The sequence below is a fragment of the Manis pentadactyla genome, chromosome 3 (assembly GCF_030020395.1).
Source record: "Manis pentadactyla isolate mManPen7 chromosome 3, mManPen7.hap1, whole genome shotgun sequence".
NCBI lineage: Eukaryota > Metazoa > Chordata > Mammalia > Pholidota > Manidae > Manis > Manis pentadactyla.
In genome coordinates this window covers 76,126,624-76,151,331 of record NC_080021.1, presented here as the reverse complement: position 1 = coordinate 76,151,331, position 24,708 = coordinate 76,126,624, and the positions used below count along the sequence as shown (strand labels likewise).

At 40.0% G+C, this 24,708-nt stretch overlaps 1 protein-coding gene across 4 annotated transcripts in view; it reads right to left on the bottom strand.

Annotated features, from left to right (window-relative positions):
• Nucleotides 1-19,131, bottom strand: part of CA8 (carbonic anhydrase 8) — an 87,650-nt gene extending 68,519 nt beyond the window's left edge. For 2 of the 4 annotated variants that reach the window (XM_036907549.2, XM_057498040.1), the window contains exons 1-3: nt 18,819-19,127; nt 17,537-17,728; nt 5,472-5,596 (exon numbers count right to left, since the gene is read on the bottom strand). In XM_036907549.2, the coding sequence (XP_036763444.2) occupies nt 5,472-5,596; nt 17,537-17,728; nt 18,819-18,918 (417 nt within the window). In that variant the 5' untranslated portion in view covers nt 18,919-19,127. Of the gene's footprint in view, nt 1-5,471; nt 5,597-17,536; nt 17,729-18,818 lie in introns of all 4 variants that reach the window. The other 2 variants (XM_057498041.1, XM_036907550.2) reach the window with 2 other exon arrangements.
• Between the last annotated feature and the right edge of the window lie 5,577 nt (nt 19,132-24,708).

Below are 24,708 nucleotides of genomic sequence, written 5' to 3'. Positions count from 1 at the left end.
CTTCATGCAGACCATACAATATGGTTTCCTAGAAGTTGCCCTGTAATCCTGAACCTTTTGAAGCCTCCTATTTTCTCCTATGTTAAACAGGAGGTTGGACGAGGTGATCTCTTCAGTTCCTTTTAAAAACAATTTATTTAATTGTATACCTTACACGTCTAATCTTCCTCATCGTCTGTCCACACTGTCACCCTCTTACATTCCCTTGGAACGTCAGTGGAGGTCTATTTTGGAAGAGATTCATGAACTTGAAGTTCTACCTGAGAGACCTGTGGGAATAAAGCAACTTGCAAAAATCACCATTTCACTATTAACTAAGAAAATCTTCCTGGTATCTCCTCAGATAAAATAAATTAATAAAAATCAATGTCTTTCTGTCAGGTGAATATGCAAATGGCTTGTGAGGCAGCAACCCAAAAGGCCAGGTCATTTTTACAAGGAGAGCATGTATATGGGAGACACTGCTATCTGCCTGAAAGGGAAGAAGAAATGTAGGCTATCTGGAGACCTGGGACACAAGTGGGTAGGGAGGACAGAATATGTAGGATGAGCTCGGTGTTCTGAGTTTTATTCTCTCTGATGTGTTGTTGGCCTATTTTGCAACCAAGCCCTGGATTCTTCCTGATTAAAGAATCCTGCTCTACACAATGACCTCACTTTGTTTTTCTATTTTCCTAATGCACCAACTTTCCTTAAACAGCTGGTATGTGGCTCAGTAATCACTGAGCCCTTTCAGAGTACACAGAGCAATGGCTGATCTTTAAATACCATACCAATAAAGATAAGAGTCCTCCCTACAATATGCTGTGCCTGTTTCTCAGTTATTCAGTCTCAAACCATAAAGTTTTAGGCAAGAGTCAGATACATGTTTCCCATGCATGCTCTCCTGCTGGTCTGCGGGCAGAACCAGTGTCCCTTCTGAAAAAACTATCCCTCTTCAGTAGTGAAATAAGACAAACAGAAATAATGTAGTGATTTTTTGAAAAAGCTAAATCTATACAAATTATAGGTCTGTGTTTATTCTGAGATCATATCCTTCCTACATTTAGCTGTTAAAGATCCTCTTCTTATAAAATGATGGGGACAGCAAAGTTAGTAATGTTCTTATTTGGAAAAAAGAGAACATGGCAATGCTACTGGTCTCCCTGTCCTTGATTGTTTTTTCAATTTTTACTGCTCCAGCATAAAATTTCAATCTGGGATGTACTCTCCCTTAGAAGTGTGAAAGTAACGATTTTATGTGTAAAGGCTAATCGTAATTTATCAGGATTTTTATAGACCACAGCCCTAGGCTACCTTGAAATAGAGAAGATGTGGTCTCCACAAGCAAATGACAGAGACAAACATGCAGACTGATGTTGAATGTGAACCTAAATACCTAGAAGTTCCTCCATCAATTAGCTTTGTAACCAAAATTAGTATGACTGGAATAAATAATTCTAGTGGTACGGTGGATGAAGGAAAAACACCAGTGTCAGCAAAATAGCAAAATTCATAGCATTAGAGCTGGACTTCAAGAGCTAAGAAGTCTAATGACATCTAAAAAATGATACTTCTGCAGCCACCAGAAGGACAAACATACAGAAATTAATTTGAATGGATCTCAAACTTGATTTAAATCAACAACTTTCTACTCATGGTGCTGTCTTGATTTGATACAATCAAAATTGTATAACATCTCCACACATTAAGTAAAAGAATTCCAGCTGGTAGGCATGACCCAGACATCTGTAAGACTTACCGTTAATACAGGCAAACCCATTATGTTTCTAGGTAACAGGGAGAAAAATGCAGCAATTTTTTTTCTTCTTGCTAAGGCACCATTAGTTAAAGCATAAAGTTATTATTATTAATAACAGAACTCAGGTTTACAAAATGAAAGCATAAGAAATGTCCGATAGCATGGAAGCATGTGTCTTTCTGAAAACGGAAAATCTCAAGAAAGAAAAACAGACACAGCCTGCTTTACCCATCTTAACAAAAGAGCTAAGTTTGAATTGTTTAAAGTCACAAATTGTGTTAATTTTTGGAGTGCTGTGGTTGCTGGCTACTAGTGGTATCTAAATTATATTCAGGATTGTTTTTACATCTGTAATTATAATTTTTAAAATTCAAGCAGTTAAGTTGATGCCTTTCTGTAAAGCCATTTCTGTGTTATAGGTAACAGACATGGTAAACATTTGTTTACAGTGTTTGTTTCACAAATAATCCATTTAAGTGAAATCAATAGAAAGGAAATATATATATATATGTGACTTGGAGATTGAAGTTAGAAATATGTACAGATATGTGATTTGGAGTTTAAAGTTAGTCTTAAAATGTAAGTAAAATATGTAAAGTGTCCTAAAAATATATTTTTAAAATCATGCACCCAAAAAAGGTACCTGGTCCCCTCCCTCTCCACTGTTTGTTGGCTACATCCTTGGATTCCAGGTGGCCCTTGAGGGGGCAGTTCAGGACCGGGGCACCAGTGGCAGGTTACCCACCTACCTCCACATCAGCCATCCCCTTCCCTCCTGGACTGTTCTATGTGGAGCCCCTCTCTCTTGTTTTGCTGAACACCACATATGCTCTCTCTTCTGAAAATCCAGCTCAGGGTATTATGCTAAGTGAAATAAGTTAGAGAAAGATAAATACCGTATGATTTCACTTATATGTGAAATATAAAAATAAACAAGAAAACAAACAGAAACATTCATGCATGCAGAGAACAAGCTGGAGGCTGCCGGAGAGGAGGGAATGAAGAGATGAGTGAGACAGGTGAAGGGGATCAAGGGTGACAAACTTCTTGTTATAAAATAAATAAATGATGGGGATTAGAAGTACAGCATAGAGAATACAGTCTATAATACCGTTGTACCTTTGTATGATGACAGCTGATAACTACACTTATTGTGGTGAGCATTGAGTAATGTGTATAACTGCTGAATCCCTTTGTTATACCTGAAACCAACAGAATACTGCACATCAACTATAATTCAGTTAACAAAACAAATATGGTCATAAATAGAATTTTTTTTTTTTAAAAACCAGCTCATGATTCACAACCTCCGTTAAAAAAGCAAAAAAAAAAAAGACCAAAACAAACCACCTGGCTTGAAGGAGGTATCTCCCTCTAATTCTGCACACCCACCACATTGATGCACTTACTGGGATACAGTGCCAAACAGACATCAGATGACTGATACAAGTATTTTCTCTAGGATTGGACCAGGGATAATCTGGGATAACAAAAAGTATAAATATTATCCATAACCTATTTTGGAAAAATTACAGTCAGTAATTCCATTATCCTGAATATAAACACTTCTGCAAAAACAAAGCCTCCCTACCAGAATTTAATCTTCACTCAAAACAAACCATTACCTGTACTTAATGGACAGTAGCAGTTATGATACCATGTAACAGGACTAGTCTGAGCCTTTTGTCTGGAAATTCTATTTGACAGCAGAGCCAAGAGCACACATCACTGACTCCCCTAATCTAATTAAATGTTCCCAAGGCTATAAATTCTGTGTGTCGTAAGCAAAGCTACCAAATTTCCATCCAGAAATTGTTGCCTCTCCAATTATTCCCATTTCTCCCTAAATTTTTGATTACTGGACTCTGTCTTTGAGGACTAGTTGAGATGAAATGACCTCTCAAACCAGGTCTGAGGCCCTGGCAGCCCAACGTCTCTCCTGCCCCTCACCTTGCCCTCCACCACCCAATAGTTTTAATTGTTTTGAGCTGTTTTGTGTCCTCTTTCCTCTTTGGTGAGTTCCAGTGTAAATTCATCCTTCTCATGTTGGATAAGGTCAGGGCAGTAGCTGGAGTTGACACAAAAACAGGGCAGAATCATTTCAAACAGTAGGAGAGAAGATGTCTGTGGACCTTGAAGAGCCAGCCTCCCCATCAAAGGCCACAGTGAGTGGAAATCTCTGCTGTATCATTTATACAGATAATATATGTCCCTTAAAGGATGAAGTCAGAGGAAGTATTTCTCAACATTAATTATAATTTTTAAAAATCCCTTTGGAAACGTAGGACATCTCTTTCATCAAAAAAGACTCAAGTCTTAAAAGTGAAAAATACTAAATGTTTTATAGATGGAGGGGAAAAAAACAATTGCAGTGTGCTGAAGAGTATATGAGGCATGGACGTGAGGCCGGACTGGACTATGAGCAGTTCCAAACTTAGTAAGTACATGTGCAGCTGAGAACAACAGAGAAGGATGCCGGGCATTCCAGCAGCCCCCAAACATACTATTACTTGCCACTGAAGGACTATTCCCTAGAGGGAAGCAAGGGTCCTTACAGAAAGAAATATAAATAAGGTGTGTACTAAGAGGGCCATCTCCCCAGTTCCACCAACACAGACTGTCTCTAAGGTACCTGGCAGTGGACAAAATGATGGGAGTAAAAAGGGGTGGCGGATGAGACAGGAGCTGTCTTAGTCAGCTCTGGCTGCTAGGAAACATAACCTCAGACTGGGTGCTTAGACAACAAACTTTTACTTCTCATGTTCTAAAGGCTGGGAAGTCCAGGATCAAGGTAACAGCATTTGGTGAGGGCCTGCTGCCTGACTTGCAGACAGATGGCTGCCTTCCTGGAGTGTCCTCGTATGGTAGGGAGGGGAGGAAACAGCTCTTTCAGGACTCTTCTATGGGCACGAATGCCACTCACGAGGGCACCACCCCCATGACCTCACCTGGTCCCAATTACCTCTCTAAGGCCCCACCTTCTAATACCTGCACACTGGAGGGCAGAGTTTCAACATATGAATGGGAGGGGGGAATGAGGACACGGACACTTCAGTCCACGACAGGAGCCCACAATCAGTAAGCAAAAAACTTTAGACACTCAAGGGTGCAATCCATAGCCTGGGTGCCTCAGCAATAATCTATCATGTACACTGGGAGCACAGATGAGGAAGCGGTTCACCCTGCTTAGGAAAGGAACAAAAAGACCCATGGAAAGCATGATGCTGTGACTAGATACTGAAGGAAGAACAGAAGTCAACTAAGAAGAAAAGCGGGAGGGAATTCTTCAAACAAAAGAATGACTCTAAAAATCTCTCTCTTAATTCCTTGAGGTGAATAAAAACAACTTACCAATTTAAATCGGAGGTAAACTAGAACTTTAATTAGTGTTGAGATCTCTCCAAAAGTTATCTGTTTTCAGCTTAATCTATTCATGGCATCTACAAAAATCAGCCACTAACTTTGAAGAGGTGACAGAATAGTTAGCACAGTAACAACACGAGGATGAAACTTACTGGCACAGATTACCTCTGCGCCCACCCAAACCACTAACATCAATGGGGGGCTTCATTTGCTGGCTCAAGCTTACATTACATTAAGCATTTTTTAATTTTAATATAAATTGATAAAATTCAAGAGCTAGCATCTGCTTTGAATCTAAACCATTTTCGGTAAATCGCTGAATACTTCACAGGAATGAGAGATTTAGGTGAAGATTTGTTATTCTTACCTCCATGGGAAAAGCTTTGAAATTAACTGTGTGCTCAGAACCACGCTGGTTTTCTCTCCCCCAGTGAAATCTAACTTCATACAGTTCAAATTCATGCCCTTGAAGCAATGGACCTCCCGATAGAACTAAAAAAAGAAAATAAATTCTATTTAATTACATATCAAACATATTCTTCAGCACAGCATTATAAATATTGGGGACATGTTTTGCCAGAAAGCTCCCATGAGCTCTGTAGATTAAATTCATACAGCCAAAATGAGAAATTCATCACAATTGTGAGATGAATATACACTATCACCTTGGCACAGTAGAAATTTAAAAACTTTGAAATACTGGGTAATAATGTGCATATGTTGACATTTTGGGTTGTGGTATAGAGTAGACAAAGAAAACAAATGCAGTCGCTCTATTCCCTAAGACTTAAACACAGCACTCATGTAGGGACAACAATATGCTTTCAGTCTCAGACTGAAATAGTTTGCTACAGACCTATCAAAAAATTAAACCTTCTCTTCAGATCATCCATTTGTACTAGTATGTATTCCATTTACAGAATTATCCATCTATTAAGCCAATCTGATTTTCAACAATGAAATCACACTTAAAAAGCAATTTACCATTCAGTATCACATATACACAAACAAAATAAATTGTGATAAAATACTAACAATACTTAAAATATTAACACTGGTTTTAAAGGTTCTGGTCTCTACTTTTCATTTCTGGATAAAACCCAGAACTTTGTCCCAAATAAGAGCATTCTAAAGCAAGATAAAAAATACTTTTGTATTTCTCAAGAACCTGTCTTGAAGCAATAAAATACTTTCTTAAGATAAAGACTCCCTGATAGCATATGGAAAAACTTGAAATAAAGTTCATTACAAATGGCTAATTTTGACACAAATAAAGGTCATTTGCAGGTCTCCTATAAAAAGCATTTATTCTAAATGGTGTCAGTCAGAATTACAGGTTACTTTTGGTCAGGGAGCTGCCAGAATTCACCCGCTGCCCCCAGCAGGGGTCCCTTGGAAAGAGATTAGCGGCTCCCCTGGAGGGGCGTGTGGAGGAAAAACAGTGCCCAGGGGAGCAGCTCTCACCTCCACCCTTCCTCTAAAACTCAAAAGAGAAGAAAGGGAACTGGTGCCGTGATATTTACTTACTTGGTTAGTTCTTCTTCATCTAATAACTTGTTCAAAAACGAACTTGAGGCTGCTTACAACAAGGTACTTGTGATACAGCCAGACCATGAATTAGAAAAAAGAGCAAAAGGGAAAACACAGGCAGAAAAGAGATAGAGAGATGAGATTACTGCACAAACGAATGCCATAAAGTCCTTGCTAAGTAAAGTGCTCTATAAATCTGGTCCTATGCTTTCCACCAACTCGAAGAAAAAGCATCAGTAGCAAAAGGCGTTTTAGGACATAAACTTCACATCCAGAGAGAAAGGCCTTTAGGATAACATTGTCAGGGATGACTTGAATGTTTTCCTCACGCTTGGTCTTATTTTAAGTTTCACAACACAACTGAGGGGTCAGAGATATCATCCCCATAGGCAGCGGAGAAAAATGCGGCTGAGAGGGGCTAAGTGTGACCTGCCCTGGTCACCCAGCCAGCCACTCCAGGAGCCTGGAGCTCTCATCTTCTGACCTGTGTCCCCACGCGAAACACAAATTCCAGCATCCGGGAGCACAAGCTAAAGCATAGAGCGTACTTGCAGCCTAGATTCCCAAATCGAGGTCCCTTCTTTGTACTACACATCATCCTACTTCCCAGAATGGTCCTGAAGAATGCAAATATGCAGTCACCAAGACTTACAGATTATCCAGAAGTGCGGTGCATGCTCACTGCCTCTGCAATAGCCTCCCGCGTGGCGGACTGAAGAGCGTGAGCTGTTTTTATTTCAACCAGGGTGCCACAGTCTCTGAATGCCCTCAAGACTCATTCCTTTCCCTTGGCTGTCCCAGCTTGTCTCAGGAATAATGGGGAAGGAATAAAGATGTCCAGCATCTACGCACTGTGCATACCACCTCCCAAACACCCGTCCCTGTGGGCAGCTACAACTGGACCAGGGGCTCCTGGCAGGGGCTTCTGTAATACCCTACTTTTAAAAGAAGACAAAAATTCTCTTGGAGGAGGCTTGGCTCCACATTGCCAAGGATAAACAAAGAAGGGTATTGTGACATGAAGAGCATGTGAAATAAGAAAGATTAAAAAATCTTTCCCAAAATCTCTTAATCAGGTACACATTTCTGAAACAGTTACAGAAAGTCTCCCAGAACTTTCTTACAGAAAAGGAGGAAACTGATCTTCACAGTGATTTCAGGGGACCAAAAGGAGACTCCTGCTTCCAAAATACACGCCACAAATCATCAATGTCCAGTATTTCTTTAACAGGGATGAAGCCTTAGTTTAAAACTTGGAGATAGAGCTGATATTCTAAATGCCCTGGAAATTTAAACCACACAGCTCTCTGTCTTCATAGAGACACAGCAGGCCCTTGGGGGTCCACTTACTCATACTTTCTACAAATAGTTTTTGATCACCTACATTGTACCAGGCACTGTATTAAGTCTTAAGATACACTGATTTTGACAAAACAGACACAATTCCCTGGCTTGTGGATCCTACATTCTATTAGGATGAAATGTAAATTCAGACATTTATGAAGATCAGACTTTCACTGAGTTATATTTGGTGACTACATGGCAGGTTTGTTAGCTGTGGAGTCACTGGGACCAATAATATTATAATGAAACAAGATCCATATGGGTCTTACATTCTATTAGGTTGACATTGAACACAAAGAAGGGAAGCATGTTGCTCAGGCCTGGTCCCCGTGGAGAAGTGACAAAGAGGCAGCTTTCAGCCAGGAATCAGGCTCTGGGTACCTTTCACTGTTGCTGCAGATGGAAAATCCAAAGTTAAACCACACAAAAATTGCATGGCTGTGCAAAACCATAAAAATGACAAAATACTGAACTCGAGGTTTTATGAGGTGCCAGGTACAGTATTACCTGTTCATCCCTCAAGAATTATTGTGTTTATAAAATAAAAATAAATAGAAGCTCTGTTTTACCCATTTGGCAACATCCTCTTAAGACATTATTCTCCCTTTCTACAGCTTTTTTTTTAAGAAGGAAACTAGTCATATCAAAAGGAGTACACTTTTTCTGTATTTATGACTATTCAATTTTGCTAAGTGATATTTTGTCACCAAATGGCAGGTTTATTAGCTGTGCTGTCATTACATTCCTTAAAATTACAATGGAACAACATGAAACTCACACCGATGACACGCTGCATTTCCTTAGAATAACAAACTTGGGCAAATATAAAATAAACTGATGCCGCACTCCCATCTCCATTTTCTTTAATGGTCTTTAACAGACATGACCATTATACTTATAAACATAAAAGAGCTCCTTTTGGAAGCTTCTGCAAAATTTGAGAATACCATAAAGACATTATACAAACACACACACACATATACATACACACATATTCATCTAAATCTATGTAAGCTTCCAATATCTTTTGCTTAAAACAAATTTGCCAGATGGTCCAAAAGCTTTCACAGCTTATTCCCCTTCATTTTGTGTGAGTTCAGCATGCACACTGAGGTGGACTTCATGCCAGCACTACCCTGACCACTGAGTATATACAAGGAAAGATAGTTTCGGTGCTGGCAAGGCATTCTCAGTGTTTAAGGAATTAAACTTAACAGTTTAAACAGGCTTCACCAGGAGCAGCAAGGAAAAGTACACCAGGCACTCGGAGGGACCCAGCAAGGACCAAGCCACAATCAAGAGGGTATCAGACATCAGGGAGGACTTTCCAGAGGAGACAACAGCTTAGCAGAGTATTGAAGAGTTCACTAAGAGAAGAAATGAGAAGGTACATTCCAAGCGGAGGGCAGAGGCTGATATGCACAAGCCTGAGTGTGTTCCAAAAGGTTAGATGTCACCAATGGCCAAAAGCATTGTAAACACCAGGGGAGGACTTGCAGCCTATGCTTAGGGGCTGGGGTTATCATGGGGGAAATCATGATAGCTTTTAAGCAGGGGACTAAACTTTTGCACTTTAAGATATTACCCTTATGTCTGCACAGACAGTGGACCACAAAGGGCACCCCTAACCAGCTACAAAGCTGCTGTCAGAGCCCAGGCAAAGCCAGTGCGGCCAGGAGACAGAGCATGCTGGAGCCACACCTCCAGCATGGAGGGAAACCAACACTAATGGTCCCTGACATGTCCCCCAAGGATCTAAAGGCCCGAATAGTTCATTATCAATAGATTCAAAGATTTTATAACCTCAGGTTAGCTTTTAAGAATCCCAAATGTATTCATATAACATTCCCAAAAGAGTATGCTAGTTCTTTTTTAGCATTCAAAATCTCAAAAGCAAAAATGACTGTTTTTTACTGTCTTTAGCTTTTAATCTACAACTTTATTTTAAGGAATAAATATTATCAGCTCTTAAGGGTAAAGATAACATCAAAAGAATGGAGAGGAGGCCAGTTAGGTGGGGTCTACATAAGCAAAATGAAGCAGATTACAGCAACTGTCCAGGTAGTTCAAATCCCCCAAAGTTAGTAAATAATAAATACAGTCATGAAGAATTCAACCTTGACATTTCAAATAAATAAACAACACAGAGCCTCTTCTTACATGAAAATAATTTTAAGATTTTTTTGACAATTTCATCTTTAAACCAGCAAGGTTGCTAGGAAACATTATAAAAAGTTGTCACGTTTTTGGAAAAAAGTATGACTCATAATCATAATAACTTAGCCTAAATTTAATATTGAGAATTATAGAAGACCCAGATGTAAAATTTTCTAATTAAGGTTTCTATAATAAGATAGTGAAGGACACATATGACCTGTCCTGATGAGCAATCTCTTGCATACTGACAGCCCATTAAAAATGTCACAACCTTAGCACACTGCTTGTTATCAGATGGAATGACATTCTATTGCACGAGTATGGCCAGGCTTACACTTTTTCACAACTTAAATGTCAAACCACTCAGGCTAGAAATCTATAGTCATATTTTTATACTTAAACCACACTTTACACCACTGTGTGTTCGATTTTAACTTGTCTATGTACACCAAAATGTTAAGATTCCTGCAGTACAGTGATTCATGTGTTCAGCAGAGAAATTATATGGTGTATGTGGCAGCCTTTATAAAATTGTCCAAGCTCTGGATTAACACATAGTCTACAGGCACACACCTGATCATCTACATTTGCTCTCTTACAACACTAAACTATGTTTTCTACCTTTATCTTGTATCTACCTACCACTTCAGCATTTTATTAAAAATAATAATAATAAAGAGAGAAATGTGGTATCCACATATAAATCAAGTATAAAAATCAAATGAGTATTCATATTTGAACTGACTGTTTATAGTTCATAATGCATGAGCAAAACCGAAGGTTTCTGTGATGGCTGCCCTTGTACTGTTCACCATGTAAGAACTTATTCACTATGTAAGAATTTGTTCCCCATGTAAGAACTTGTTTGTTATGCCTCAGAAGATTGGAGACTGATGAAAATTAGGCTTGGGATGGATTAATGATTGTGCATTGAGCATTGACTCCCCTATACAGAATTTTATTGTTGTTAACAAACCATTTAATCAATAAATATGAGAGATGCCCTCACAAAAAAAAAAAAAAAAAAAAAGGCAACAGGAGAATGCAAGAAGGGACCAAAAGAAAAAATTAAAATTAAAAAAAAATAAAATTGTCCAAGCTCAAGGAGCGAACAGGACCAACAGCCTGGTAAAGTCATACCTGGGAGGTGACTATTTGGCTCAACTCCACTCTAGGAAGGGCTCTGCCACCTTGAAATACGCTCACAGCAGAGGCTGAAGAACAGCAACAGGATCCAAAAGTTGGTCCAGTCACAGCAGATCCACCCCAAGCCCTCCCTCTGACGACTCCCTCCTTTCCTCATACCACATTACCAATCACTGACATTCCACAGATGACATCTCAGAAACCTCTCATGTCATCCCTTCCTTTCCACTGACATGCCCAGACAACTGCAGCTTAACTCAATCTCTTGCAAAATCTTCAAAGTGGCTGCCAATCTCTTCCCAATACCATCTTGTTCAGTGTGGCCAGATTACCTTTCCTAAAGCAACATGCTGATTATGACTTAATCATACAGGAAAAAAAAGAGCTATACGTTTTAGACTTGGGGTCAAGACCCCTCATGAATTGGCTCCAACATGGCCTCTCCACTAAATTTTCTAATAACCTCATTTAACATGAATATGAATCTTTTCTTCCACATACACTTAAGGATTTGTTTTTCCTCATATGATCTCCAGACCTTTCCTATCCTATCTTTTTTGCCTCCTCTCTTCCCACACATCCCAATCTTCCCAGTCGAAGCGCTATTTATTCACCCTTCAATGATCACTGCAAGTGCTATTTCCTCCCAAATCTTCCCCTAATAATTTCAGTAAAAAAATAATCTCTCCCTGTACAGCTACCTTTCTACAACTTACCATAAAGTAGGCAACCTTGAGGGCTTTGGTGTTCATTTATATTTACCTCATGCAAAGCATGTAACACCTTCATAAGGTAAAACAAAGACTGCCAACTGCACCTTACAGGCCAGATAACACCAGTCACTCTGTGTGTTTGACTCACAGGTCCACATCTCTAGCTTCCCCTGATATGTTGAACATCTGGCAAACCAGGCATGCTCTCTGCAGTTTGCTGATTGCCCACAGTCCCCACCAGTCCCTACTGCCTCCTGACACTGCAGATAAAGCACTGGGGCAATCGCTATTTACAAGTTTTGCTCTGCTGGCTGCCCTCATTTATAATATTTGGCTCTCAGAGACGAGTAAGTTTGCAATTCCTATAGCAAATAACCAGGAAGCATATATTGGTGAATGATGGGTTATCATGAGGAACGCTAAAGGAACTAAGTATGTCTGAAAGGAAAAATGGCAACCTCATGATATGGTGATGGCAGTCAGTATTTTAAAGGATGCCACGTGAAAGTACTGTGTAAGTCCAGAATCCCAAAACAGAAGCAATGAGGGAGCTCACAGAACTTTCAACTTTACAGAATTACTAAAAGGTAAAATGGATTTCATCAGTGAGAAATGAATTTCCTTTCCTGAGCTGTTCAAGCTGAGTCTGTTCAGCCATTTGCCAGAGGGTCTGAAATGGGTGGCTTGACTAGCAGCCCTCCAAGGGCGCATGCTCTCAGTGAATCTGTGACTTCAGCCTCTTTCCTAAATGTATTTGGGGTCTTACTGGATAACAGGATGCTGAACAAAACAGCATACAGACTGTATGGGTGAACTGCTTATGGGGCACACATAGCACAAAAAGAAAACAGGGTCGAGTTGGAAACCATAAGAAATCCCATTATTTAAGGATAATGGAAAATGAAGAACTGACAGGGAAGGCAAAGTTAAAAAGAAACATCAAGAGGTGAAATAACAAGACCAATGGAAGAGAGAGTTTCCAAAAATGCCACTGCAAATTAAAGTATTCTAAGAACTTTAAAGTGGCCATTAGCTCATGGGATGAGAAGATTATCAGTGACCTGGGTTTGGGACATTTCAGCAAGGGTTAAGAATACAGGATTCATGCTCATGACATGCCTCAAATTTAAAACAAGGTACTATCTTCACATGGGATTATATAGAGTAACTCTATCATAAGGATTATGTTAAAAGCTTTAGTAAGTATAAGCATTTAAATTAAACTACAATTGTTATAAGTCTTTTCAGCACTTATTATCTTTTAATATAAACAAAGCAAAAAAAAATCAAAGAAAGAAAGAAAGAAATTAAGGAGCCCAGGACTCTGACAGCCTCTGTGATGCCTAAGGTTTCAGTAGAGTGGTATGAGCTATAATTTCTATTAAAAAAAAGAAAAAAATTCTCATGCTATAAGTTTTTTTGCAAAATGACAGCATTCAAGAAAACTTAAATGCATTGGGTAATATGCATAAATGAAAGAAGCCAATCTGAAAAGGCTACATAATGTATGATTCCAACTATATGATATTCTGAAAAAGGCAAAACAATGGAGAGAAGAAAAAGAGCAGTAATTGTCAGGGGTTGGGAAGAGGAAGGGATGAAAAGGGGAGCACAGAGAATTTTTACAGCAGGGAAACTATTCTGTGTGATACCGTAATGGTGGGTCCACGTCTTTATATATTTGCCCAGATCCACAGAATGCACACCACCAGAAACAAACTCTAACGTACACTACACACTTGGGGTGACACTGATGTGTCCATTCCAGTTCATCAACTGTAACAAAGGTACCACTCTGGTTACACCTGTTTGTCTGTGGTCAACAACCAGAATGCGGACAGCCAGCTATGAGGCACCACACCCCTGCCCTCAGAGAAGCTGATAAACCTGCAAAGGCTCCTGCAACACTAGGCCCTTACTGAATCAGGGTACTGGGATGCCCACCAGACTTCACTCCCTGCACACACGCACAGAGCTTCTAATCCGATTTTCAGGCCCATTCCTTAATATGGACAAAGGGCCAAAGATCACCAGCCATTTGAGAAGAACTTCCAATATAAAAGAGAGAGACCAAAACAAATAGAAGAAGGAACCTAGAATAAATAGACACACAGAAAATGGGAAAAAAGCATTAGAGAGAAGAATGGAGGAAGATCCGTATTCATGAAAAAAATATTAGAAGCTGTTTCTTCACAACTGAAAAAATTCATAGAATAAGAACAGTATTTTAGAGATGAAAAATATAAGAACAGAAATTAAAAGTTTCATAGAAAGACTGAAAGATACTAAGTTGAAGAAGTCTACCAGAAAGTAGAACAAAAAGACAAAAAGAAAATAGAAGTTAGGAAAGAATGAAAGGAAAAATGGAAAATTTATCCATGAAATAATATAAGAAAAATTTCTGAGACATAAAAGACACCATTACCCTGATTGAAGGGGCCCTCCCAGTAACCAGCACAGACACACACAAGGTGTCCATTTACTCACACATGCCCTTCTCCTTGGGAAATCACTAGAAGATGAGCATAGGAGGGAATAAACCCAGAAACTCCCTGCGATGAGGGAACAACCTCAAAAGAGGATGTCACAGCGTGCAAAAACACAGTACCAGACATGGGAGACAAGCAAAGGAACTTTCTTATGGTGCAGGGAGGTGCATGCAATGGCTACATGGCAGGCCTTGATAGCACACCATCCAGACCCCAGCAGAAGGGAAGAGAGGCCTCAAAGGGGTGTAAGGAAGGGCTTCCTGATGCATCTGAATGTCTGGGAGAAGATCTACCATCGGTCAGAGAATTAGGAAATGAAATGATGAAAAATGAATAAAAACTGAATAAACAAAAAATGATTAGACATTAACTCCAGGGCAAGAACCCTCATTGTTCAATAAAGGAAACAAAATACAGTTTCAGCTAGAAAAATATAGTTGCAGTTACACATCACCGTAATAAAAACATGAGTGCTAATTTAAATAAAATTGTAATTTAAGTATACAGGAGCAATAGGGGGGCAAAACCATGATGTGGGGGGGCAGTCAGAGAAAGAGCCTCATCTTGCAGATTAGGGAGTTCACCAATATCTTAAATTATCAAAGCAAGGCAATATTAACATGTTTTATCAAGAAACAGAGAGGATGCCATAGGGGAGGGGGCTAGAGGGAGGGGCAAAATACGATGAAGGGAATAAAGAGGTACAAACTTCCAATTATAAAATAATTAAGTCATGGTGATGAAAGTACAACATAGGAAATACAGTCTAATATCATAGTTATCTTTGTGTGGTGACAGATGGTAGCTATACTTACGATGGTGAGCATTTCATGATGTGTGTAACTGTCGAATCACTACACTGTACACCTGAAACCAATATAAAATTGTGTATCAACTATACTTCAATTTAAAAAAAGGAAAGAAAGAAATATGGAGCTGACAGCAGGATAAACAGCTGAGAGTTCAAGGTGGTTGTCATCAGGGCAAAAAGTTTTAGGTGGGGAGAGAGGAGGTATAACCACAGGCAAAGAGGAATTAGGCAGTAGTCAACTACGTAAAGTATATTTATATTCTATTTCAATAAAGACAAGACTGGAATTCAATAAATGAACGACAGGGCATCCTGGACTTGCAAACTATCCCTTTGAGAAACAAATATCCTACAAAGAAAATAGTAATAAACCTGGGTCCAGACATAGCAGTTTTTGTTACCTTTTTTTAAGTTTGGAGAGATACTGAAAGGGAAGAAACATGAAGAAGAAATTATCTTAGTGGCAGAAGGGACACAGAGCATCTCAAAGAGCAAGACCTCTGAGGAGGCAGAAGGATGGGGCTGGAAGCAAGTGTATCTGAATTAGGCCTAGACAGCAATACACACAGCTCTTCTCCATGGTCAGGGCTAGGGATGGAGAACATAAGGACAGCAAAAGCTAACACAACTGGTGGTTAGGGATTCTAAACATTGCTTAACAGTCTCCATTTGAGGTGAAGTAAGGGGTCAAGGAAAGTTGTGAGTGTTTGAGAAGTGACCAGAAAAAAAAAAACATTAAATGCAATTTGATCAAGTAAATTTGACCCTAGAGCAGGAATGGACACACACAGTCTTAATTGACAGTATTTGTACTCAGTCATTCCTCTGAGCTCTCTTAATACTTTATAACACTTACCATACCATATTAACACTAATACTTAAAAGGACTGTGTTTTCACTAAACTGTGAATTGTCAAGAAGAGTCTTATCGATTGTATACAAACAACATGCACTCGCCATGATGTTTAACATGAAGTGTTCATCAAAATGTTCATTTAACAAAATGTTTAAACATCTTTTATAGATATATAAATGTTTATTTCCAGAAGTACAAAGAATGTCAACAATACCAATACACATGTATGAACTTAAAAAGTTTTTATATGCCAGGATAGTCATCATTCAACACTTTTATTTTAAAAATGTGTATTTTAAAAATAACAATGTCCCATCAAAGATAACTCCCCAGAAAAATTTGATTTAAGTTTAAATTGATATCTGAAACTGTCTCTTTGAATATATACATCTTAACACCTAGAATCTGTTTTGAGTGATGCCCATACTTTGACTAAACTCAGAACAGTAGGAAAATTACAAGACTCTATAGATTCTAAACTAAAGCTCAAGAATATTCACACTGAATTTAAAAATCCATAGATGGACATCAATACCTGCCCTGCCTAATATTAAATCCAGAAGACAGTTTGAAATACTAAATTTACCAATTTGGAATTAAACTGAGTTCAGTTGGTCTTGGTTTATTAAATACCTCCTAGTATTTCAACATACTCTAATCTTACATTCTTCCCAAGAAGGAAATACAGTTATTATTCACTATGAAAATCATGGTATTAATGCTAACTTTAAAAAATTCTTTCCCCTCCCCTACATTTAGCTAAGCTTTGGTACTTATCCAACACCTTTTCCACAAAACACTTCAGATCACTCCCAAATAGGTTCAGAGGAACGTAGAGGACTTTAAAAATACGTAAGTGAAAGCAAGAATTTTGTTTGCCTTTTAAATCTTTTGCTGAGTTTAGAGGGTTTTGATCACTATTAGTTAAAAGTTGTGTCATACTGATATACTGAAGAAAATTATTTTGAAAAGTCTATCATGAATGCCAAATTATGTCCATAAATCCTAATCTTTAGTTTCACACAGCAGTAAAATTTATAATTACCTAAATGATTTCACCTTATCAACAATTTACACACAATACAGATTCATACACCTGCATTTACCTTTCCTCAAATTCCACAAAGTATAAGCTGACCGGGTATGGTTGTTCCAGTAACATCATATAACATAAAACAACCAAACTGCCATCTCATAATCTCTTCCTTTTAGCCTTCCCAGAATGTTTCAGAAAGTAATTCCAAACAACGTATTCTATAACATAGAAAGGTATCCTGACAATGAAGGTTAGTTCTACCTTTAAGGTCATACAAGCTAAATGGGGGTTCAACAGCGCTGGGATGACTTCTAGTTTACAAGAACACAAAGAAGCATCTTCTAAAATACCTGATTTTGACTTCAGGATAACCTGAATGGTATGCCCGTCGTTGGTGACTTCACAGTCTCGGCAGACCACATAATTTGGGGAGAGGCGTACATCCAGCAGTGAGGGGTCATATCTAGCTTCTCTTGAGTTTAAGTTAATGGGAGACTGGTATTCCCCATTAGCATCAGGAAACACCAAGCCCCACTCAACGCCTAGGGACAAAATGAAGCAAATGCAGAACAGGTTAAAAAATAATAATAATAATAAGTTACAGTAAAATGTAACATGTAAAAACTAATTTCAACCCTGTTTATGATGCTTGACATTAAGAAGGTTATGACTACTGTCTCTTCACAGATGAAATACGGCAAATGCATGTGAATTTTTGCATTCGTATTTTGCATCATCTAATATTATCAAATACCACATACAAAATCCTGGACTAACAAAATATTCTATCAGTATTTGTCCACACAGACCTAATAGTTTATGACTAAAAAATTTTGCTCACCTGTGATTAGAAAACAAAATAATACCACAAAAAACTTTCTCTGCTCATTGGTTCAATTATGTGCAGTATCTGGGAAATTCCCGTAACTCTCAACGTGCTTGGTGAGAGCCAAAAACCATAAATCTGCTAGTGAATAAATGCCTCTTATCAGAAATTTAAGTACAGTATTTTGAGGTGTGCATATGTGCATACAAATAGCTATATGTTCATACATTTATATTCTTTCCATATTTTTATAATTAAACTTATAGATTCTATATTTGTTTCCACTTACGTAGTCAACAACAGCCCTACATCCTCAGGGATAATTGTAAGAAACTAAACTTTTCCAAAAGTCAACCCCCATCTAGCCAAGCCACTAATTCGGCTTGAAATTGAGGACTTCAAAGTTGAGCATTGTTAGTATTCTTCACGAAAAGAGCAGGGGCAGAAATACTTTCTCCCTCTGGGTCTTCACAGCCAGCAAGAACCTATTCGTTTGCCAACACTGTTCCCGAGGAGATGAGTCAAGTGTAACGCCGCTCTTGGCTCCTCCGGGGACAGAACTGTTATGAGCTGCATCTTTAAAGCTCGCGCCGCGGACGGCGGCAGGTGCCAACCGCGGCGCTGCAGGAAGGCCGGGCTCGCCCCTGCGAACGCCTGCGGCCCCAGAGCAGGCCAGAGCCGCGGGAAAGCCCGCGGACCCACGTGGGAGAGAGGGGTGCGCAGGGGACCACGTGGGAAGGGGGCGCGCGCTGTCCCGCCGCGCCGCGCAGCCCCAGGGCCCCGGACCCCGCACGCGCGCCGGTTACCTTCCTCGTAGCCCCACTCCACGCCCTCCTCCTCCTCATCCTCATCCTCCTCCTTCTCGGGGAAGGCGACGGCATCTTCGATGAAGCTCAGGTCAGCCATGGGAAGGCGCGGGTCCGCTCGGCGCTCTCGCCGGCTGCGCCTGCACCTCCGCCGGTGAGCAGGGGCGAAGCGCCCCGCAGAGGGAGCGGGAGCGCGAGGCGGTCGGCAGTGTGGGCGGCAGCGCGCGGGCGGGCCGGGCCAGCCTGAGGTCTGGGGCTGCCGCACCGGGTGGGAGCGCGCGAGGAGCCGCGGCTCCGGGAGCCCCGGCAGGCGACTTATAAACCCGGCGGGGCGTGTCTGGCACGAGAGGATCCGCCCCCTTCGCTCGGCGGCCCCCGCGTCGGGGTGAGGGCGAGGATGAGGGTGGGGGGTGGACAGCAGGAGAAAGCCTGGGGCTACCGGGCCGAAACGATACCCCCTGGCCCTAACCGCTGGGCGGCTGGGCGGCTGGGCGTCGGTCTCCACCAGCGGCTCCCGCTCGGCCTCCCGCGCTCACCTTCCACAACCCGCCAGGCACCCAACCTCCGCTCTGGGGACCCCTGTGCGCAGGTCCTAGACTTCCTTACCCTTTTCGATTTGCATCTTCACTGCAGGTTATTCCGAAAGGGAAGAAAGGGAATCGAGGAGCGGAGAGAGGAATTGCCTTGGATAGGCGAAAACGGAGGGCCGGGAGACCCCAAAACAAAATAAAAGTTTATCACTCAATCTGTATTATTTAGTATTTACTTTTTAATTCGTCCTTAAAGCACAGTGGAAACGAGTACAGAAATTTTTCCAGGACAGTTGTAGCTACTAAAAACATTTAAGAAAAAAATAGTTTTAATCTAGAGAAGTAGATATCATTTGGGGAAATTTTTCCATGAAAAATTATGACTTTGAAGGCAGGAGCAGGGAATGAAGATGAGGAAAGGTGTTCAGACTGAGTTTCAGAGTCTGGGGTGCTGCCCCAGGAGCTGTGTACACAGCTCCCAAACGCCAAACGAACTCGTGTAAATAATGGAGTGCACACATTGCGTAACAGGAACTTTCCTGATCCAAAGAGGTCGCATTGTTACCTCTTAACAAGTTTCCCAATGACTTAATGACTTTGACCCTGTTCCAGTGCCTTTCAAAAGCTGGAGCCAATAACCCCAGAGTAGGTTTACTCCACATTTTCAGGTGTAATAAACTCAGATTTGGACCTTAAGTAAAATTTGTTTTTATATGGTCTATGCACGCACCAAAATGTCTGCTAGTGGTGTGAATAGCCAGCTCCTAAATAATACCATCCTTACGTGATGTTTAATTCCTCATCTAAGGTTGGAGATGATCATTTGGGGGATTTTTAGTTCTGTGGCCCTGGCCTTCACTGCTTGCTCAGCTCTCCATTCTTTAAAAAAAGCCACTTCACAGATATCAGAAATTACTCTGGAAAGTGGATTGGGACCAAAGGAAAGGGGGAAAAGTCAGTTCTGACACTTTCAAGAACTTTTAGCAAAATAGGTGAAAACTGTTGGTCAACTTTAGCTTTGAGGATTTCAGGCATTCTTATAATTTCTCTGTTCTTTTAATATACCCTTCCAAGGACTGAGCTAACTGCCTCCTTTAGTGGACCCTCTCTCCTCCACAGTTTATTAAGTCTGGATTGACAGAAGTGGAAGTCTCCCCTAAAGCTACAGCCTTTAAAAATAATAAGCACTGCCCAAAATATTAACCTTTGGAAAGGTTAATTTTCAGTTCTTCTGAAAGGAACATTTCCTTTCTTTTTCCATTTTTGAAAACTTTTTCACAACCTTGAAAGTTTCATTAAAGTTTCTTTTCAGAAGTAGCTTTATACATTAATCATGATGCAGCTAAAGCAACCTGTGGAAGACCCCAATAATGAAATCATTTTGCCACTCTGAGCTCAGCAATGTCCATTGTACTCTGCCCCAAACATATAGATGCTAAATTGTAACCATGGTGAACCACCAATTTCATTGAAAGTGTGGCATGAATTGTAGAGGTATTTGTTTACCAAACCAGAGAACAGCTAAACCACCATGGCAAAAAAAAAAAAACAGACCTGTTTTCTATGAGGAAATGGTGTGCCATATTTATAGCAGACAGGCTGAAAGACTGATTTGTTACTATGGAATTTTGCAGCTAATAGGCAATTTGGCATATAGCCAACAACATATTACCATTCATAAAATGCAGTTGACTACTAAACAGATGTTTAACCTATTTGTCCTTTCTGAATTTTTCAATATTATGTGTCTAACTCCTGAAATCCTAGGATACAGTGCCCAGCAACATATGAGCCATTCCACTGTATATCCAGATATTCAATTAATAACCTTAATTGCTTTGAGACTGTGTGCATTAGACTTATGCTAATTACCACCACCTTAAGACCTTCTCTTCTCAGAAACCTGTACTATATTATCACTAAAGATGGAATTTCTATTTCTAGTTATTATAAGGTATCTGTCACCATAAAACCTAAACACACAGACCAAAGATATAGGGCAATTCTTTGATTTACAAAATAGAACAAGCACACCTAAACCTAATATCAGAGAATCTAAAAATACTCATGCTCTATATTATGAACAGAAGTACTCCACATATTCATCTATATAATTTTTAAAACACTTCAACCTAAGATTGTATTTGATTCCTTAAATTATTTTACTGTTCACTTTTAATATTTGCGTAACTGAGGTCAAACTACATTAGTAGAACAGTTTCTTAAAACGAAGACCTATATAACTAATTACCCTTAAAAATAAAAATTGAAATACCTAACAGGGACAAACTAATCTAGACGTCACAGGAACAAAGAGATGCTGAGATTGCTTCACCACACCCTGTACTTATACAGCCCTGTCCTCCCAATCTTTCTTCACCTTTTATCTACCTTACCAAGGCTTTCTTCTTGTATTGGTGAGCTGGGGCCCTAGAGTAGTTCTTAACAACTACCTTCTTCTTGTGTCCATCTTATGTTCTGGGAACACCTCAGGAATAATGCTAACATGTGTATGTCAAATGGCTTCCAACCAGATTATAAATTTCTGAATTTCAACACCAGAGAACTGTGTTCCTTCATGTGTACTGTTCTGCACTGGACACTATGGGAGGCCCCAGAATGAATAAAGCACTGTGTTTGAAGTATATATTTTACCATCTCCTCCAATAGATAGCAAGCTCCCCAAGACCAAACAGTCATCTTTCTCCTTTTTGTACCCCCCCAAGATAGGCACTTAAGAATTGGTTTCCCTGTGCCACCAGCCACACAGTGGCCCAGTTAGCCTTTATAAATACATTAGTGCAATAAAAGTTAAGATTACAAAGGTAAAAGTTTTCAGGGTACAGTGGAAGGCAAAGATTGAAGTGACCAAGTTCACTTGGTGGCAGGTGTGTCAATAGGGGCTTCATAAAGGAAGTGACATATGAACTGAGTCTTGAAAGATAAATAAGTGCTCTTTTGCGCACAGAAAAGAGGTGGAAAGAAAGAAGAACATACCAGTCAAAAGGGAAAACAAACTCAAGTTCAGAAGCCAACATAGCTTAAGCTTTTTGATCAAGTTTATTTTCTTTTAATGGTGTTAGCAGGTTTTTTATGGTGTTATAAAAGTGCAAAATGACACATTTAAATAGCATATCTATGTTTTACTAATTTCGTTTAAAAGAGAGTCTCAAAGTAATATCATGACATGAAATATAATGCACAGCAGATGATATGCTTGAATTACATAGTATTGACAGAACAATATTGAAAATACATGAAGCCCCAGTGAAATAAGCCTGGCGGAGAAGGACAAGCACCAATTTGTGGAGTATAACAACAAAGCAAAAACTGAAGGAACAAAACAGAAGCAGACTCACAGACACCAAGAAGGGACTAGCGGTTACCAAAGGGAAAGTGGGTGGGGAGGGCAGGAGGGAAAGGAGGGAGAAGGGGATTAAAGGGTATTATGATTAGCACACATAATGTTGGGGGGTCATGGGGAAGGCAGTATTACACACAGAAGACAAGTAGTGACTCTATAGCATCTTACTACGCTGATGGAAAGTGACTGTAATGGGGTATGTGGGGGGGACTTGATAAACTTGATAATAGGGGGGAATGTAGTAACCACAATGTTGCTCATGTGAAATCTTCATAAGATTGTATATCAATGATACCTTCATTTTAAAAAATTCATTTGATAGCAAAAAAAAATAAATAACTTTTCCTACTGTGGGTGAGATCCAAGGAACATAGAAAGCCTTGAAAGGAAAGCCAGAGGCCAGAAAGGGTGTTACAAAATGATAGCCTTAGCTGTGACCTGCCAAAGTTCAGGCTAGTCTAAATTATTCTGTAATTTGGATCTGTGAGAATTGCTTGCATTTTCAAAATATGAATGTTGTGTATGTCTCACAGGCCAAACATTTTAATAAATGAAAGGTCAGTTTCAAAACAAGAAAAAATACATGGAGCCCTTTTCAACAATCAGAGAAGATGCAATGGCCAAGATAGAAGAGCCTCTTGGCCATACCCATAGTTCAGTTCCCACAACAATGGGGACACTGCAGTCTGCTTTACAATGTGCTGTTGGCTCTAGGAGATGCTGCAAGTGTGCCCCTTATGCAAGATGACAAACCAATCACAGGAAAAGAAGAATTTGAGCACTGTACTTGTCTCCAAAGTTGGCACCATAATTCTTGCCCTCCTCTAGGCATATGCTGCTCTTCCCTTTGAGGGGGGAAGCTGTTTCCCTTTCCTTTGTATCAGGGCTGGCTTTGTGACTTACCTTGTCTAATAGACTGTGGTCACTGTACAGTGACCCTGTGCAATTTGGGGCTCAGTCTTTAAGAGGGCTAGCCAATTCCTCTTTCGCTCTTGGAAACCAATCGTCACGTAAGAAACCCCACTACCTGACCCCACCGCGCTGTGAGGAAGCCCAAGCCAGCTGCATGATGACTCATGGAGGAGCACAGAGGCACAGGTATATGAGTAAAGCTCTCTCAGATCTTCCAGCCCAGCTTGGCTACCAGCTGACAGCAGCCAAGTCAGCGACCCCAGCCAATAACATGTGGAGCAGAAAATTGCTCATGTGAGTCCTACCTGAATTTCTGCATCACAGAACTGAGAAATCACAAATCATTGTTTTAATCCACTAAACTGTGAAATGATATATTTTGCAGCATAGATAACTGAAATCAGTACTGTGTACCAGATACTATGCGATACACTTCCCATAGATTATTTCCTTTAATTGTCATAAGAGTTTCAGTAACATTCCATTTTCCTATGAGGAAACCAATGCTCAGATTTGTCTGTGGCCACAGACAGAGACAGTGGGAGACCCAAGATCTGTCTCTCTCCAGAACCTGTGCTCTGAATCACGAAACTCACTGCCTTCAGAGATAAACTCAGCAGATATGCTCCACCTCCACCATAGGACAACACGGTTATGACAGGAGCCAAACAGCAACTTAAATGCATACTGCAGCCTTATTACATCCTGCCTCTGGGCAGCCTGGGAGGTTTGCTGGACCAGTTTTGGCAGCTGGGATTAGGAGGGTCAGAAAGAGAAAGAAAAAATAAGCTAAGAAAGGAAGCTTGGAGAAAAAAATACAACTGAAATCTCTTTTTTTAATTAATAGACTTTCGAGCAGTTTTTTGTTCCAAAACAATTGAGCAGAAAATACAATTACCATGGACTCCCTTGCCTCAGCCTAGTTTCCCCTATTATTAGCACCTTGCATTTCCCCACATGGTATATTTGTTAAAATTGATAAGCCAATGATAATGATACATTACTATTAACTAAAGTCCATAGTTTACATTAGGGTTCATTTTTTGTGTTGTACATTCTAAGTATAACTTTAGTATTCTGCTTA